The 18,846-nt window shown below is 49.3% G+C and overlaps 1 protein-coding gene across 7 annotated transcripts in view; it reads right to left on the reverse strand.

Annotated features, from left to right (window-relative positions):
• The window catches only part of HDAC4 (histone deacetylase 4), a 1,546,655-nt gene that overhangs the window by 672,904 nt on the left and 854,905 nt on the right, over positions 1-18,846 (reverse strand). For all 7 annotated transcript variants that reach the window (XM_085645137.1, XM_085645138.1, XM_085645139.1 and 4 more), the window contains 2 exons: positions 16,122-16,272; positions 15,702-15,816 (listed from right to left, as the gene is read on the reverse strand). In XM_085645137.1, the coding sequence (XP_085501263.1) occupies positions 15,702-15,816; positions 16,122-16,272 (266 nt within the window). The remainder of the gene's footprint in view (positions 1-15,701; positions 15,817-16,121; positions 16,273-18,846) is intronic.

Below are 18,846 nucleotides of genomic sequence, written 5' to 3' on the forward strand. Positions count from 1 at the left end.
ACTGTTTTTGCCACCTGGGTTTCCATACTCAGCTTGTTATCGAGCATGACCCCCAGGTTGCGGACCGAGGAGACAGGTTTAGGTTTCTCCCTTGTCTCAGGAGGCCAGAAGTCGTTCGGGAACTGGTGTGATAGCGTGGTGCCAGCATGGAACAAAACCTCTGTTTTGGAGGCATTAAATTGAAGAGAGTTCCTATGGAGCCAGCCAGCCGTTTCTCTAAGACACTCATGGAAGGAGGTCAGGGAGATGGAGTCCTCTCCTTCCCAGGAGAGAATGAGCTGGGTGTCATCTGCGTAATTAATTGTTTTTAACCCGAATGACTTGATTAATGTAATCAGTGGTTTAAGGTATACATTAAAAAGGATGGGACTGATGGAGGATCCCTGGGGAACTCCCTGTGGCACAGGTGAGAAAGCAGATTGAAATGGGGGGAGGGAGACAGCCTGTCTCCTGTCCTGCAGGTAAGAATGAAACCAAAGCAAAGCTGTGCCTTCCACACCAGCTTCCCTGAGTCTCAACAGCAGCGTCCTGTGGTTGACCGTATCGAATGCGGCAGACAGGTCCAGCAGTATCAAAGCCACTGACTGGCCCCTGTCTGCACGCATGCGAAGATCCTCCATGGCTGTTAAAATCGCCGTTTCGGTCCCGTGGGCAGGACGGAAGCCGAATTGGAGATCGTCCAGAAGGTTGTTCTGCTCAAGATGGATAGAAAGGCAGGAACTGGCCCATCGTTCCACTACCTTCACAGGGAAAGGCAGTAGGGAGATGGGTCGATAGTTGGAGAGACAGTCTGGGTTGAGGGAGGGTTTCTTCAGGAGCGGGGTAACAAGCGCCTGTTTCCACGGGGTTGGAACATAGCCACATTGCAAAGACTGGTTGCAAATTTGGCGCAGGATGCCAAAAAGTTCTATTCCAGAGCTTTTCCAAATTTTTGGAGGCAGTGGGTCGAGCGGGGAACCTGAGGTAATACTGAACGCCAGTTTTGCAAACTCGGGTTCAGAGATCATGGAGAATGCTCTCAGTCTAGCCGTCGCGCAGGAAGATTGAGGCGACAAGTCCAGGGGGCTGGTGCTGGCTCCCTGAGTATTGGCATCTCCCAGTGCGGGGGGGGTCTTCAGGTTTTGAATAATGGTATTAATTTTATTAATGAAAAAGGTTGCCAAATTATCACAGAGGGCTTGGGTGGGAGGCTGCGTTGACGTAACACAATCTGGGTGAGTAAGATTTCTAAGTATCTGGAAAATGCTTTTTGCACTATTTGTGGCGTTGGTAATCGTAGAACAGTAATAATTAGCCTTTTCTCGGACAATGGCAGATTTATACGCTCGGAGATTGTCTTTCCAAAGAGTTTTATTGGAGTCGAGATAGCCTTGCCTCCACTTTCTCTCAGATTGTCTGCAAACCAGCTTGAGGGCTCTCAGGGAGTCGTTGAACCAAGGGGCGGCTGCTCTTCTCCTTGGCTTACATTTTTTCAGAGGAACGATACGCTCTGAGATATTAACGATGTTGGTGCAGAAGGACGTATAGTTGTCCTCCACCGACCGGGCTGTGGAGAAGCTGTCTTCCACCTCGAATACGGGGCCAGTCAGTCTCTGTTTATCTAAGACTTTCCAGTCTCTATACAGAGAGTCGGGTGTGATACTGAGTGACGGTTTGTTAGCTCTGCCGCTGGCTATGTGAAATTTAATAAGTGCATGGTCAGTCCAGCACAAAGGCAGAATGTCGTTCAGGAAAGCCAGCTGGGGGGAAGAAAAAATAAGGTCGAGCTGGTTTCCAGCTGAGTGTGTAGGTTTACTGACCAATTGCGAAAGTCCCACACCTTCGCAGGAGAGTATGAGATTGTTTAAAGCAGAGTCCAGACTACCATTGGGCCAAAGATTGAAATCACCCAGAACAAGCAATTTGTTGTGGGAAGTGGCCATATTCGTAATAGTCGTGAGGAGCGACTGCTGTTGTGTGGAATTAAAAGCTCCCGGCGGGCGGTAACATATTACAGCCGTGAAGGATGTTCCGGAGAGACAGTTAATTGAAAGACCTAATATTTCCGTACCAGCCACTAGGTCCATGTCAAGTGTTTTTATGGACCAGGAGGCTCTGTAAATTATGCCAACTCCACCACCCCGACCCTTGGGTCTTGGGAGATGTAAGATTTTATAATCTTGTGGACATGCCCAGTCTAGCTCTATGTTACAGTCGGAGTGGGTCCAGGTCTCAGTCATGAACAATACGTCGAGGTGGTGATTCTCGATAAGCTGAGAGATTTCATTGGCGTGTTTGGGCAATGACCTGACATTCAGCAGGCCGCCCATCAGTAGACCTTTGCAGGCGAAGTCTTGTAAGGGGAATGCAGTGTCCATGAAGGAGAGTTGGCCTTCATGAGCAAAGTCTCTGAGGGAGAGTAAAAACTCACGTGACAGATACGGAGGGCTGGTGGAGGGTGTAAGGGCAGGAGCATCGGGGAGCGCTGCAGCCACTGCCGAGGCGCGGACGAGCGCAGACGAGCTTGCCTTATGCGCGCCTTCGGCGCGCATTCGTCGCGCCCGCTGCGCTCGTCCGCTGCGCTTCCGACAGAAACTCATGATTTATAGGTAGTGTCGGTGCGTAGGAGGGGGGCGTGGCCTGGCGCGGTGGGCGTGTCCGGCGGCGACCAAGAATGGCTGCAGGACGCGATGTGCTCTACGAGCAAAGCGGCAAGCTGTCAGCCGCTGAGCTGTGGCACAGGTGAGGCCAAGGTCTTAAGCACAGTACAAGTATTAAAAACACACTTTATACACAGAGAAACAAAGTTTTAAAACTAGCGTTAGTGTTAAAATAAAAATGTTATTGTTAGTGTTAGTGTTAAAATAAAAAATTGACCAAATAATTCTATGTAGCACATATGTGAAACTATACAGAGGATACGTAGCTGCAGAGCAAAGGAGTGTGTTCTGTACAGAGGAGGGAGTACATACAATGAAAGAGAAGGTTGTTCATGGAGAAGCATTGCTGAGAAAGGTGGAGTGGTACAACAGGGTTGTAAATGGCAGAGGCGGAAAATACCTATATTTATCAAGTGTGGAATAGCTAGGGAGGAGGTGCAAGGATCATGGGTTGGTTGGGGATGATACTCATACAATTGAACGAAGATGTATATATTTTCTAAATATAGAAAAATATTACTAAAAACAAACATTCAGCAAAATGTAACAGAAATAGCAGAAATAATTCACATGAGAATCTGTGGCAGAATAGTAAGTGTTGGCTACTGAAGTTAAGATTTAATCAAAAAAATCCTGCATGATACAATGGGAACATAAGCATCACCAGACTTCATGATGTTTTTGTATATCTAGTGTTTCAAAAAACGAAGATTTTCACTTAGTCCAATTAAACACCTTGTGGATAATAGAAAAGAATATATTATACAGAAATGCATCCATTGTTAAGTACATACATACATATATGGACCACTTGAAAGCTCAGGCAATGTTCTTTATTACCACTGTTGAGGGTGGAGATGGTGCCATGGGAGACAGACAAATTAGGGGTGGGGAATCCCATCACGCAACAACCAGGACATATTATTTGGGGTCAAGGAAAACTTGCTTCCATGTTTATTTTGTCCACTGAACAAGTAGACCAAACCCTCTGCAGCGCAAACCCTTTGGTTTCTAGATTACCTGTACTACAGTATGGATATATGAAGGTGGATTGTCTGAAACTAAGAGAATTTGAATCCATATGTATAGTTTGTTCAAACTTGAGTACATGGTTCATTATTGCAAAGATTATACTATTTGGGTGCATGCTCTCAGCTTGCATTACTGACAATTATTCCATTATAAAAACATGTGCCAGTTTTGCAAAATGTAACACTTAAAGGCTATTTATAATGTTCCAGAATGCTCCTGGATCATATGCAAATATATGCAGAAACCTGAAAACAAGATTGGTTATTGTTTGCCTTAAGATTGTGTGTGTATATATACAAAACAATATACATTTTAATGTTAAAATTTATATATATTTAAAAATAAATCTTATTAGACGTTTTAGAATTTTAAAATAATGTATCTGCTTTCGTAAATCAAAAATACAAAAATGTATTCTATACATAACACGTGTTAATACATATTAAATATAAATATTTTACTTTTAAGAAATATTTTTTGATGTGGGCGATTTCAAATATTTTATAATCCGTCCATGTAGGTGGCTGGGCGCGCTTGTAAGATGGTCGCAAGCGAGTGACGCTCCCGCCGCCGTTATCCTGCCATTATCTCCTGGCTGGGCTTCTTTCTGGCTCTGGGCGCCGCCGGTGGTGGGGCCTGTGTTCCCTGCCGCCATAAGGTGCGAGCTGGCCGAACAGATGTGGTGAGGTGGCTGGGAGGGTGAGGCGGACCTCCCTACATGCCGCAGTAGAGTGGTGAGCCCGACGCCGGACACTGGGGTGGCCCTTACTGTAGCCGATTACCCCGAGAACTGCTGCGACGGTGCGGGGGCCTGGAGCCTTGGAGTTTGGTTGGTGATCAGTGGACGATCTGGTGACGGACTGCGAAGTGAGCGGAGGGGGAGGACCCCCGGCATTGGCGCGAGGGGAGCACCTGGACCCCTTACGTACACCGAAAGTGCTGGCGCGGGGTGGTGGCGCCTGGAACCTTTGCATGCAGTACGGCACCGAGGGAACAGGAGAGGCACGGACTGACCTGTGGATGCTGGTGATGGCGTGCGCCGCATGCGGTGCACTGGCATAGCTGGAGTTGGAGTGCCGTTTGGGGTGTGTCACCGCCGGTGCCGCGCCTTTAGTGCCGGGATGGTGCCCAACAGTCGGTGATTGTACAGGAACAGCTGCCAGGGGGAGAGGTGGCGGATATCCACCAGCCCTACTTTCCAGGGGACGCCGATGTTCAGATGGAGGAGGGGTGCCCGGCAGGGGATCCTGGCGCATCGGGGGAGTGACGCGTGACAGCCACTGTGGTCCCGCGGAATCAGTGAGTAACGGGAGACTGGTGCCTCCTGGACGGTGGCGGCGGACCCTGCGGGGAGGGCTCTGGCTTTCCCCCTCTATCCTCCATCCTTGCCGCATTACCGGAGGTCTGCGGTGTCAACTCTTCTGCTGTGGTGGACTGGAGGTCTGGGCCCGGGCCGCCTGCCTGGTGCTGAGGTTACCAGCAGATGCCTACGGCGCAGCAAATGGTCATGGGCCGGCTACGAAAACGCGCCAAAGGAAGGCCGGACACTGGCGGCAGGCTCGGGCCCCATGGCGGAAAGTTGCGGTGAAAGCGTGGAGCCCCAGGCGGCGGCGCTTGCAGCAAAACTGGACACAGTACTAGCTGCAGTGGAGCGAATCGGCTCTACGCTGGAGCAGACGAAGGCCTCCCTAGAGTCCCGGATCGATAAAGTCACGGTGGACTTCACCCTCCTTCATGTGGACCACCGCAAGTTAGCGGACACAGTGGCCCTACAACGCCAGGCGCTCCAGGATGTCCAACCAGTGGTGAATAATCATACTGTAACCTTGCAGGACCTAATAGATCGCGTCCACACCCTGGAAGATCGGGTCGAGGATGCCAAAGGGTGCTCCCGGTGCATTAATATCAGAGTGGTGGGATTGCCGGAGGGCGAGGAGGGACGACAGCCAGAGTAATACGTTGAGAGATGGCTTCGAGATCTGCTCATTCCGGGGGTACTCTCTCCACAGTTTGTGGTGGAGCGGGCCCACAGGGTCCCGGCACAGCGCCCAAACCGGGGGCTCGGCCCCGTCCCTTTCTGTTCAAACTTCTCAATTACCGGGACAGGGATGTGGTGCTTCGCGAGACCAGGAAGTTGGACGCAATCACAGTGGGAAGTGGGCAGGTGATGTTCTTCCCGGATTACACGGCGGTAGTGCAGAGGCGGAAAAGCAGCTATCTGGCGGTGAAGCGCCGGCTACGTGACCTGGAAATCCCATACTCTCTGCTATACCCGTCGCGCCTCAGAGTGGTCACAAAGGAGGGGACCCGCTTCTTTGATGCCGCATCGGAGGTCTGGGACTGGCTGGAGGAGACGGGGCGGTGTAGTGGACAGAGACCTCCAGATCCGGAACTTGGCAGTCAACGGGGGAGGAGACCCTGGCGGCAGAGAGGGTCCCGTAGAGATGCGGGGCTGGGCCCGCCGGTGGCGCCTAGCCCGGAGCGGATATGCCTAGAACGCCAGGGAGCGCTGGAAGCGGTGGCAACCCTTGGGTCTACAAGTAGTCAGGGAGATGCGGACACTCCTAGACATAGCGAACCCGAGACCAGCAGATCATCCTCTCCATCCACCACGCTTTCCGAGGACCAACTAATGCCGATGGTGACTCCCCAGACTTCTGATCAGATCATGTGAGCCGGAAGTGACGCGATGACAGCGCCCACTGGCATACACGTCAACAAGGGATAGACAATGAGTCATGGTGGCTGACTGATGTATAGTGTGGTAAAGTGCTGCGTGATGGCAGTGCTACGTCTAACTGGTTGCTGTGTGTGTGTGTGGGGGGACGGGAGGCCCTGCTCAAGGGAGGGACGGTGTGCCAAGCGGAATTTGCGGCAGGAGGCGTACATAGATGCAGTTAGGTCACCTGCCCATGCTTGACCAAGCCCATGCTACAGGAGACACCCACAGCGCACGCAGGGGCACCGCGGTAGGGGAGCAGCTCACTGCAGCTATAGTCACACTAAGCGCCCGTTAGCCACTACCTAGCTTAGTTTTACTCCATAAGCGTTTAACAGTTTGGACGAATGCCCGCACAGGGGTTGCCCTGATAGTTATATTGTTTTTGATGTTCAGCTCGCATGCTTGGCAACACGTATATGCTTCTTTGTTTTGTTTATTAATGCAGCGCACCGGCTTGACATATAGAACCCAAGTCCCTCCCGTTGGTCGAGCAAACTCTGGCCCCACCACCTATGCAGTCTTTAATTGCTTCAAATGGCCACCACCAACATAATCACATGGAATATTCGGGGCATGCATACGCCAGCGCGTAGATATTAAATTTTCGCTTATCTGCAGAGACACAAGGCGGCCATAGCCCTCCTTCAAGAGACTCACATGATGCAGTCAGAAATAGCCCGGTTGCGTACTCGCTGGAGGGGTCAACTATTTGGAACTACATATTCTGCACACGCCAGGGGCACGTTAATCTGGGTGAGGGCGGGCACTCCGCACACATGTACGGAGGTAGTAGTCGACCCGGCTGGGCGATACACATTAGTGCGCGGGCGACTTAATGGACAACACATATTGCTAGGCTCATTGTACGCCCCAAACGTTGAACAATCGTCATTCCTTGCCCATCTGTCCACAGTGTTAGCACCGTACGCGGGTCTCCCTTGGCTACTGGGCGGGGATTTTAACTCAGTCCTCGACGTGCGTCTTGACCGGTCCTTTCCACCCCTCGGTAATACACAAGTGGGTTCGACCGCACGGACTCTGAATGACTGGATATCGCGCCGGGCATTGGTCGATGTGTGGCGCAATCTACACCCCGATGACCGCGTCTACTCGTACTATTCGGCGGTACATGACCTCCATGTGCGTCTTGACAGGGTGGTGGGCTTCTATTCTTTGCTGCCCTTGTTAGATCAGGCAGAATATCTAGGTCGGACGCACTCCGATCATAATCCTCTTAGGCTGTGCCTCCGATGGAACCCTGGCCGTCCCCCAATCCACACGTGGCGCCTTCAACCGGCGGCTCTGGAAGATGCAAAATTCCGAGCATCCTTGGGCACCGCGATAGAACAGTTATTTGATCTGAATGAGGGCACTACGAGCAGCGAACTGATAGAGTGGGATGCCCATAAGTCCAGCATCAGGGGGCATTGTTTAGGCGCGACGTGGAATATTCGCAAGCAACTCACATTGTCACTTGCCGCCTTGGAATCTCGCCTACTCTCGTGCGAGCGGCACGGGGAGGGCAGCGGTCGTGACTCGGCATGGCTGATGAGGCTTCGGGCGCGCCATGCCGAACTGCTGGAGCACCTGCGCTGTCACAACTGTGTGTCTCACTCGGCTCGTGTTCATGTCACGTCGGATAGGGCAGGGAGGCTGCTGGCCTGGCTGCTCAGGCAGAAGACTGTTCATGCTCCGATAGGTGCTATACTCGGGCCTGACGGGTCGCTTGTGTATACACAGTGGGAGAGTCATCAGGTAATGACGCGCATTAAGCGTTTCTGTATCGCTCGACGGGACGCCGGCAGGCGCATGACCTGGATCAGTTCTTGGAGGCTGCTTGTCTGCCCACGGTCCCAGATGAACACCAGGAATCACTCGAGCGCCTCCTCACTGCAGACGAGATCAGGGAAGCGGTCGCCTCTTTGGCCTCTGGGAAGGCGCCGGGCCCCGATGGGCTCCTGGCGGAATATTATAAGACCTATCGGGAAACACTGGTACCCAAATTGCACACTCTCGATCTGGCCGCCCTTGAGGAGCGTACCCTGCCCGGCTCAATGCGAGAGGCCTATTTGGTATCTCTGCTCAAGCCTGGGTGGGCAACTGGGGTCTTACCGCCCCCTTGCTCTGCTTAATGCGGATTATAACATTTTGGCTAAGGTGTTGGCGGAGCGCCTGGCGCCAGCGGTGCCGGCGCTGGTGCATGTCAACCAAAATGGCTTTGTACCTCAGCGCAGTACCTCCCTTAACCTGCGGCGGTTCTTTCGAGTGGCATCAGATAGTGTCCAACAATGGCCTAGGGCGGGCTGCCTAGCTCTAGACCTTGAAAAGGCCTTTGACTGCCTGGAATGGGGATATCTGGTGGCAGCATTGTCGCACTACGGGCTGGGCCTCGGCTTCCTTCAATTGGCAGCCCTTCTGTACAAGAACCCCACGGTGAGAGTGAGAACCAGGCCATACATATCTGATGCCATCCCTATTGGCCGCGGCACTAGGCAGGGGTGCCCGCTCTCACCCCTCCTGTTTGCGCTCGCAATAGAGCCACTGGCGGCCACGCTCCGCAGGGAGCTGGCTGACGGCATTCCCCTGGGCGATGCGACACATCAAGTGTCACTTTATGCGGACGACCTGCTGGTCTTTGTCAGGGATGTGTCTCACATTCCTATTGACCTGGAGCGTATTCTGCTTAAATTCGAGGCCCTCTCAGGCCTCTGGGTGAACGCTAAGTCCTGCCTATATGCGTTCCGAGCAGACACTCAAGACCCGAGTTATCCTCTTAGGGGAGTGCAGGTGCATTGGCGACCGGATACCTTCCGTTATCGGAGTATCCAGATATATCGTCAGCCAGCGGATCTCGTGGAGGGCAACTTGGGCAGAGCCGTATCCGCAGTCAGGGCTCAGATGAGGTTCTGAGGTACGCTTACCCTATCGGTCACGGGCCGAATAGCCTTAGTTAAAATGGTGATTTTACCCCGTCTCCTGTACTATTTCGCCAATCTGCCCGTCTATGTTCCGGCGTCTTTCTTTGCAGGTTTGGCGCGGTCCCTCCGGGACTTCCTATGGGGTGCCACGCGTCACAGAGTCGAGTTGCCCAAACTGTACCTTCCCACTGACCAAGGGGGACTTGCAATGCCGTGTTTCGAACATTACTACCTGGCTGCGCAGCTACAGTGGATAGTCCGCTGGCTGGCAGATAGAGGCCGTGAGGATACCGTGACTGCGGCACCCCCCCCTTTCACTGGCTGACATCATTAAGCTCTTCCACCCGACCGCGAGGGTATCAAGGCCTGTGCCTCTTCTATTAGTGGTGGCCTACAAATGCTACCGCCGGTGTCTCCATCTTACCCGGACACCCTATGCCCCGGCTATACCGCTCGAAGGCTCCCCTAGTGGGCAGGGGGTGCTCAGTGCTTCGGAACTAGAGGACTGGAGTGCGGCAGACATACACACCTTAGGGGACCTCTATCGGGATGGGAACCTTCTTTCGTTTGCCGCCCTGGTGGAGGAGACGGGGTTAGCTCCCGGCCACTTTCTTTGTCATCGGTCTTTGGTGGCGACGCTCACGGGCTATTGGGGAGACCTCAGGGAGGAGCCAGAGCAACATCTCACGGTACAATACCTCCATGTCATGGGGCGGGGGAGACATCTGGTCAAATGGTTCGCGGCGTCCTTAAGCACACATACGGTGCTTAGCTTGGCGCCACTACGTGTTAAGTGGGAGGCGGATCTGGCTCGGCCCGTGACTGACAAGGAGTGGGACAGGGTGCTGCAGGGCCCGAAGAGAATCCCCAGGAACATGCGCTTCCGCCAAATACAATTCTTCATCTTACACAGAGCATATCTCACGCCAGCCTCTATTAATAGATACTTTCACCGCGCGGATGCATGCTGCCCCCGCTGTGCGGAGCTAGACGCTGGCCTAATCCATATGCTGTGGAGCTGTTCCGTACTGAGCACATACTGGCAGGCAGTGCAGGAAGCGCTCTGCGAGTGCACAGGTCACGATATCCCATTTGAGTGGCCAGCCTACCTATTACACCTTTTCAGCAGAACACCTTCCACAAAGGTTACCTCTAGGTTCATTGACTTGGGGTTTGTGGTGGCAAAACGGCTTCTTACCAAGCGTTGAAAGACGGCTGCTCCACCACACACGCGGGCATGGCGCGGTTCCTTTTTGGTATGGGCTAAGGCGGAGGGCACGGCCCTCTGGTGGGAGGAAACGCTAGGCCTCAGGAGGACCCCATTGCGGCCCAGTGGGAGGCGCTTTTGCAGACCATGATGCGCATAGGGGGAAGATGCCGCAGAGGCATGTCAGGTGCACGAGGAAGGGGCCGCCCCGGAGGGTATGGAGTTGGTTTGTCCAGCAGAATGCCATGGCATACGATAGCGAAGACATAGTCAGGTTGGCAGGGCATAAGAGCAAGCGCGACAGTCTGTGCAGTGACCCCTGTGGGAGGTATGGGGCTGGGGGGGGGGGGACGACTTACGGGAAATTGGGTGAGCAATACTTGGACAATTGCCGGACTTTGCTGCTGTTTGTTGCTGTTGTTGTTCTGATGGGGCGTTAGCTGTTTGGTCCCTGTTATTTTTTTTTTTATTTTCTATTTGTTTATAGAGAAACCTTAGGAGAGAATGGGTGAAGTATTAAAACTCTCGCTTTGGGGTCGCCCCTCATGTGGTAAGATCTCAAAACAAAAAAAACGGCTCTATAGTTGGTGCCACTGTTGAGAGGGCTTTCATTGCGGCAGGAGACCAGGAGGTACACCCATTCCATTGTATGCCCGTCTGAGTACATAGCCGTGATTTAAATGTTGCTGCACATTATTCTGTTTCATAATGTGATGTACACCTTTTCAAAACCTCAATAAACAGATTTATAAATAATAATCCGTCCATGTATGTATTCTCAGGATGTCCTGCAAGTGCCTCCACTGTCGGTAATCTAATGTTGTCCAGTATATAGTCTTTGAAGTGATCTCACATGTGCCTGTAAGTATTATTCCCGATATCCTGTTGTACTGTAGATTTAATTTATAGGGCGTTATATCCTGATGAAACTATGGAGCGCTATAATTCACATTGTGCTCGTAGATGCTCTTTTCAGAGTGCAAAATTTATAGTGTGCTGGCTGCAGTTGTCCCTATATACGATGTGTTCATCCGTACATCACACACCTAGATGCCCAGTAGGATTGCGCCCACTCAACATCATATCGCAAAACACATACAATTAGGAGAACCAACGATCATCACAAAGGATAGCCCTCAGCATGATATGCCCGCTGACATATGATGTTGGTTGTGTGAATGAATGACGATTGGTGGCTTTAATGATTTTGTTTATGGTGTAGGTTAAAAAAATTGTTTAGAAGACTGTTCGATAATTTAAAGAGTATGCTGGGATGGCAGTTTAAAGTGTTAGGATGGCAAGCTTATGATCTCCCATATTACATCACTCATGAAATGTTAAAGGATGGAAATGACATCACTAATGACATATCCAAAGGATATGTCTGTTTGTGATAGGTTTGCATATTGAAAGGTATTCAGCACGGTACACTTAGGTCCAAAATTCAATAACATATGCTCTCACAGCAAGCAGAACATGAAGGACATCTGTGAAATCACCAACATTAATAGATATAATGCTCTTTTTTTACTGCTATTGAGGTGCTTAAGTAATATAAAAGCTCTGCAGACATTTAGGACATCAGCAACATATTAAACCCATTCATAAAAGCCATTCAAAAACAGTTTGGTTAGTATTTACCTTAATGGGATGTGTCTGTTAAATATCTCATCTGAAATAGAATTTTAAGTCAACGACGTCACTTCTATACATTACCCAATTGTAAGGCTTGCACTACCAAGCCACGTGAATAACCGTCCATAGTATATAAAATGACTATACATGTATACCTGAAATAAGGAGAATGGTGTACATCATTTTAACGCTTCAATCATACTGTGATTTGAACCGTAGGCGAGTCACCCATACATTATACAACAATATAGGTCCAATAAGTTTATCTGAGCTTTTGTAAATAAATGTCTGAATTTTGCAAATCTCCAGTTTTTATAGGAATTGTCAGAAGTACTACATGACAATGCTTTAACGTCAGCATGTACACATACATTTAATAGAGAATAACGTATTTTAAGGAGAAGTTTCAGCTTTTCTCTCATATTTTTAGATACAGCCCTTCGAATTATGCCACAACTTCCTTGAAACATACAACTGCAACTTACACTAGTTGTGCTCAGTCTCTACCTTGCTTTTAAGAAATAATACTTGCACTTCAAACTTCACTGGTAGCTAAAGTGTGCACCACACAATTTGTACCTTACTGAATGGCACTTCTTTCCAGTACTGCACTGTTTCTGTTTGCGAAGCAGTAACACCGACAATGTCATCAGTGATATGATTAGAGATGTCATTTGAGTTGTCATTTAACATGTTATGAGAAAATGTTATGAGAAAAAAAGCAATTGAAGACAGAATCTCCACACACGCACAACAGCAAAGAACTCTTCAGCATCATCAAGGAGTTCGCAAAACCCACCAGCGAGTCTATGGACATCCTTCCCTCACAAGACCTCTGCAACAAACTCCGCACCTTCTTCCACCACAAAATCAAGAACATCTACGACAACTTTGATGAAGACAACCAACACTCTGAACCCTCACCAGCCACCCACGACACCCTGAAGCCAACGATTGACAACTGGACAGCCCTCACCACTGAAGACACACCACACTGAAGACAATGAAGTCAATCCACTCCGGGAGAAAGCCATCAACAGCCAACTTGCCACCTTCATCGAAGAGCACAACATCGTCAACTCCTCCCAATCCGGCTTCAGAAAAAAATACAGCACAGAAACCGCCCTCCTCGCCGCAACCCTACTGGACAGAGAAACAGTAGCCCTCATCCCTCCTCAACCTCTCAGCGGCATTCGACACAGTCTCTCACCGTACCCTAATACGCAGACTCCACGACGCAGGAATCCAGGACAAGGCCCTCGACTGGATTCACTCCTTCCTCTCCGGCAGAACGCAATGGGTCAGACTCCCTCCTTTCCTCTTGGACCCCACACCAACCACCTGTGGAGTCCCCAAGGGGCCCTCCCTCAGCCCCACGCTCTTCAACGTCTACATGGCTCCGCTCGCCCCCATCGTCAGAACCTACGGACTCAACATTGTGTCATACGCAAACGACACCAAACTCATCCTTTCCTTATCCAACAAATCCAACACCGCCAGACACAACTTTCAAGAAGGCATGGAAGCCGTCGCCAAATGGACGAAGAGCAGCTGCCTACAACTCAACACCGACAAAACAGAAGTACTCATCATGGGCCCAAACCCCAACGCCTGGAATGACACCTGGCGCCCCCCCCCCCCCGCCCTGGGAAGCCCACCCTCCCCCACGGACCACGCAGGCAACCTTGGAATCATCCTGGAGTCCGAGCTCAAAATGGACCGCCAGATCAACTCCATCGCATCCTCCTGCTTCCACCCCCTCCGCCTCCTATCTAAGACCTTCAAATGGATCCCCCTTGAGCACAAAAAGACCGCCACTCACACCCTCGTCACCAGCAGACTAGACTACGGCAACGCACTCTATGCCGGAATAAACAAAAACCTCACCCGCAAGCTACAAAACATCCAGAACGCCGCCGCAAGACTGTTCCTCAACCTGCCAAGACACTGCCACATCCTACAGCACCTGCACACACTCCATTGGCTTCCCATCGAGGCTAGAATCAACTTCAAGATTCTCACCCACGCACACAAGGCCCTGCACGACACCGGACCAGCATACCTGAACAGCCGACTCAAATTTCACGCACCCCAAAGGACCCTACGATCAGCCCAGCTCTCCTACGCCGAGGTCCCCCAAACCAGAAGGACCAGATCGGGAGACCGCTCCTTCTCCTTCCTCACGGCCAGGGCCTGGAACGCCCTTCCGCTCCACCTCAGACAGACATCGCTCTCCATCTTCGCGAGAAACCTCAAGACGTGGCTCTTCGACAGATCCCCTCCTTGATGGACTGGAACCTGTACCCTGCCCCAGCAGCTTGAGACCCTTACTGGGGAGTAGCCACGCTTAACAAACACCTGATTGATTGATGTAATATGCAAGGTCATAATCAGTGCATGGTTGGAGCACAATTTATAGTTAGGTGAGCAAATAATAACTATATATTAATATATGTATTGCCAATAATTTGCAAATAGCTTTTCCATTTTTATCGATCACTAGTTGTTTTAAGCGAATCAAAAGTTATTTAAATGTTATGCCTCTGCCTTTTTTTTCTTTTGTTAAGTCTGGCCGAGAGATAGCTTTGGCTGTCTCATCAGTCTCATATTTTTCACACAAAAAAGTCACAATAAAAATACAAAAATGTGATTTTGATAATTTGTCTATAACAATTGGTCTGTTTAAGCGTCATTCACGTTGCTTTCGCCTACCACAGCATTCAGCAAGGGGCAAGGGTCAATCCACTTCAGTCATTGGCTCTCTTTACTGGGAGCGAGGATGTAGTGACTGTAGACCAATTGTAGTTTGAAGATGTTTATTGCTTATATATGGTGAGGACATTTTGCTGCTCATATGCACACATCTGTCAAAAGAGTAGTCACTTCAGTGCTAGGGCTGGTGGGCCAATCTCTTCTTTCATACCATATTTTACTAGTTTATTTGTGCAATGTTTATTTTTAGATGGTAGCATTTTTACTTTTTATTACTTTTACTATTGATATGTTTTCGAAAAATGAAAATTTGCCATGTCCAGGTCTGTTGGCTTTGTGTTTTAAAAATATGTACTAACCAAGCAAGTTTCCATAATTCACTAAACGAGAATACATTAAATGGGGCAATTTCATACATCTATAAATTACACTTCTCTAGTGTCTTATAGTGAAAAGGTTAACGCGACAACAAAAGAGAAGGCAGGAGATAAAGATATTTGAGTCATTTGTAAATAATCAGAATATTTCATCACCAATGCTCTGTATGGGTGCAGATACTTTCTTATGACATGTATAAGCGTCGTGAGATGATGTTACTTTTGGCTGAACCTCCTCGTCGTGACCTTGCGTTCAAGTGCAATAACTAAGACAATTAACGCTTTTACTGTACTTGGCAATGGCTTCGTTAGTGCTTGCTAACGGTGGCCTCGTTCATGCACACTACATGTCCGTACATCTCCTCGATCAGAGCATCATTACTGAAACACTAGCCTGCACGCTGAGCGGCCAGATGACCCTCCAAACGAAACCTACCGTCCTGTGCGCTGCGCTCTTACCAGAAGTGGGGGTCGTTGGACATGCAGTGGCTCAGGTTGCGGTGGGCCAAGGCCTTCTTTTTATTGAGAACAAACTCCTGCAACTTCATCTTCACCTCGGTGCTGGCCACGGCGCCTGGAAGAGAGCGTGCTTGGGATTAGCGGAGTTCTGCAGAGGCATCACAAGACGCAAAGCATGAGACGCGCCCGCGCTCCAGCTACAAACTAGAACTCGCTGCAGCCGGAAGGTAACAGTGGGCACAGCAGCGAGACTGACATTTATTCAACGATAAGTCCGGCCTGCCCAGGTTCTTCAGCGGAAAGCAGTGCGTTTGAAAGAGCGCAGGCTCTGGGCAGATTACCCAGCGTCCGGCGCAGATGCAGGACCATAAAAGAGAAAGTTGGTTTTGTTGTCTTCTAGTACATAAACATTGCACTCACTCTCTTTGCCCTTCTCCTTGTTCTTCAGTTGGATCAGCTTCTGTTCCCGCTGCTGCTTCTCCATCTCTTGCTCCTGCCGGTGCTGCTCGAGCTTCCGCTGATGCTCCAGTAGTTCCTGCTGGTGCTTCATGGCGAGGATTTCCTGCTGCTGCTGTGGACGGGACAAGAGAAGCAGGTGTTAGCACTGTCAGCAGGTTCGGAGACAAAAGCATGATTTAGGAAGCATTCCAGCGCACTCTTCATTATTCCGGTTTACTGATGGGTTATTAACCCCGTCAAGCCTGCATATGCGCCGTATTCAGTGAAATACTTCAGCTGCTCTTGTTACTGAAAAGTATGCATGGATAGTTGGAAAGTGGGCCTCCTTTCTGAGGGCTGCTTCTGTGATGGCCAGATTGAATGCAATACACATAATCCGATTATAGCATGGCAAACTAATACATTCCATGATACAATACCTAGACCCCGTAGAAACGAGCAGTTCAAATACCATAACACCAGGAGAGAGCCCAAAGCCTACTTCAGCCACCTTCTGCGAGTTGTACAACAGATGAAGACAGACTTCGCTAAGGTGCACCCTGCAAAGACGGCCATACAGCGGCGTCACTATGGGGGTGCGGACCGCACCGGGTGACACCCTCACATGGGGTGACACCAACAGGGCCGGTGTGCGCAGAGCAACCTAACCCCGGGCCATATATCCAAAGTATTTCGCTAAAAAATTTACCTGATAGACGTACTTCGCATCCGTGTTGTCATTTCGTTTTGCAATATCTTTTTTAGGAGAGTGGCTGGCTGGGAGGTTTCTTCTTTTCATGCTACTTTTGTTTGAGGTGCTAGGATCCAACAACAGCCTACCCATTCATTTTTTAGGCAATAAAAAAAAATATTTTACATTTATGAACGTTTCCTTTTAATCGTTTTGCGCGTCTGCTGCATATGTGCATTTTGGTGGTAAAAATGACATTGTGCTTTGGCTCTTGAATTACGGCTGCTGTAGGAGCATGAAAATATGCACTTAAAAACAGTTGACATTTCTCAGGCTGATGTTTTTCAAATGTTTTTCTTTTGCGATAATGTCATATGGTTTAAGAAACCAGCCCTTTGGAGCTGTACTTCTAAATGACAGATACTGCCGGCATTTGCCTTAATTTCTTCATAAAAGGCGAGTGGTCTGCAGCAGTCATACTTTTACAGCAAGGTAGAAGGATCACCTGTATGCTCTACAGAATAGTTGATGGTCACAAATAGGACCTTATTTATATTCAAATATTTAACTGAAAGATCCTTTTTAAGGGAAATGCATCCCACGTGCTCTTCAAGATAGGGGCCCTGTGATGCTGGGACGTAGATTAAAGCGTTCTGTTTTGGTGAGATCTTTGCGATTTGCCATGGCTTACCTTATCTAGGTACCTAAGTTTTAAAAAGTTTGACGAGGCGGACGAGCTTTCTCAATCATAGCTGCATAAATGTGAAATAAGCTCCCGCCTAGCCGTAGAGTGCACACAGACCTATTGAAATTTAGGAAAGCCTTGAAGTCCTGGCTGTTTGACAAGTATAAGGTGACCACAGCATTTACCATTTTTGTTCTTCCCTTAAGCAGCGTATGCCTCAGCGCCAGGACACCAGTCTGGTCCCAGTGCACTTTACAAATTCCATAAATAAATAAACGTGTCCCCTCCAAGGACAAGAGAGGCGACTTTCTGCCCGAGAGGCAGGGTAGGATCTTATGATAGGCATGTGCCATGGCTAACACAAGTGCAAACCTGGGTTAGTGGCGACCACCGATTATCGCCTGACTGACCACCAGATTTGGACACCAACTCGACTGATATTCAGCCATATTTAGAGGAACAATGTACATTTCAAAGCTCTGAGATTCTGGAGCTAAAGTCTGAAATATCCTGAAAGACAGAGTCTAAGCACCACAATGTGTTAACTGAAGTCACGACAAGACCACTTCCCTCCTCTGCTTTTAACATGATCTTACATCAGCTTCGCACCACTTCATGCAATGAACCTTGGATAATGGACTGTAGTCAATGATTTTTCTTCATAATTTCCTTAGTCAATGTTTCAACAAAATTGATTAGCAATAATAAGGAATATCTGCATGTGATGGGATTAGATATGCTCCCACAAAGCAGGGACTAGAATCCAGATCTGCAGAACAAGTGCCAGGTAGAACTGTGCCAAGAGAATAGTGAGCAACAAGGGGTGTGAGGTATCCCAAAAAGACTGGAAGGTCTACTCAAATTGATATCTGATGTACTACAGGATGCCAAAAAATATGACAGTCATCAGGTGGGAAAATCGCAATAGAGCTATTGTTATCAACCAGGGGAGGATGCCAGAACCTTTAGCTGATGGTGGCACTAACTGGTTGCCAGTTGTTTTGAGCAGCTCGCATATAGTAGGATCCTAAACTCGCCCTATCTCGACTATACCACTTTAACTAAACGAAATCCCAATCTCCTGCTTATGTCTGTAAACCCAGTCTGTAGAGGATATGCAGTGCAAAGCCAATTGGATTTCCATCTTGATCAGGACTACAGCTGGACTGCAATCAAATTCTAATCTATTCTATTCGACAGGATTTCTAAAGCACGTGGCTATCCAAAAGGGGCTTCCTACACTACGCTAGCAACAGGTTTCCTACCAGGCTGACAAATTATTCAAACAGCTTCGTTTTCAACAGTCTCCTGAATTTTAATTTTGATTCCAT

Source organism: Triturus cristatus, chromosome 3_1, assembly GCF_964204655.1.
Source record: "Triturus cristatus chromosome 3_1, aTriCri1.1, whole genome shotgun sequence".
Taxonomy (NCBI): domain Eukaryota; kingdom Metazoa; phylum Chordata; class Amphibia; order Caudata; family Salamandridae; genus Triturus; species Triturus cristatus.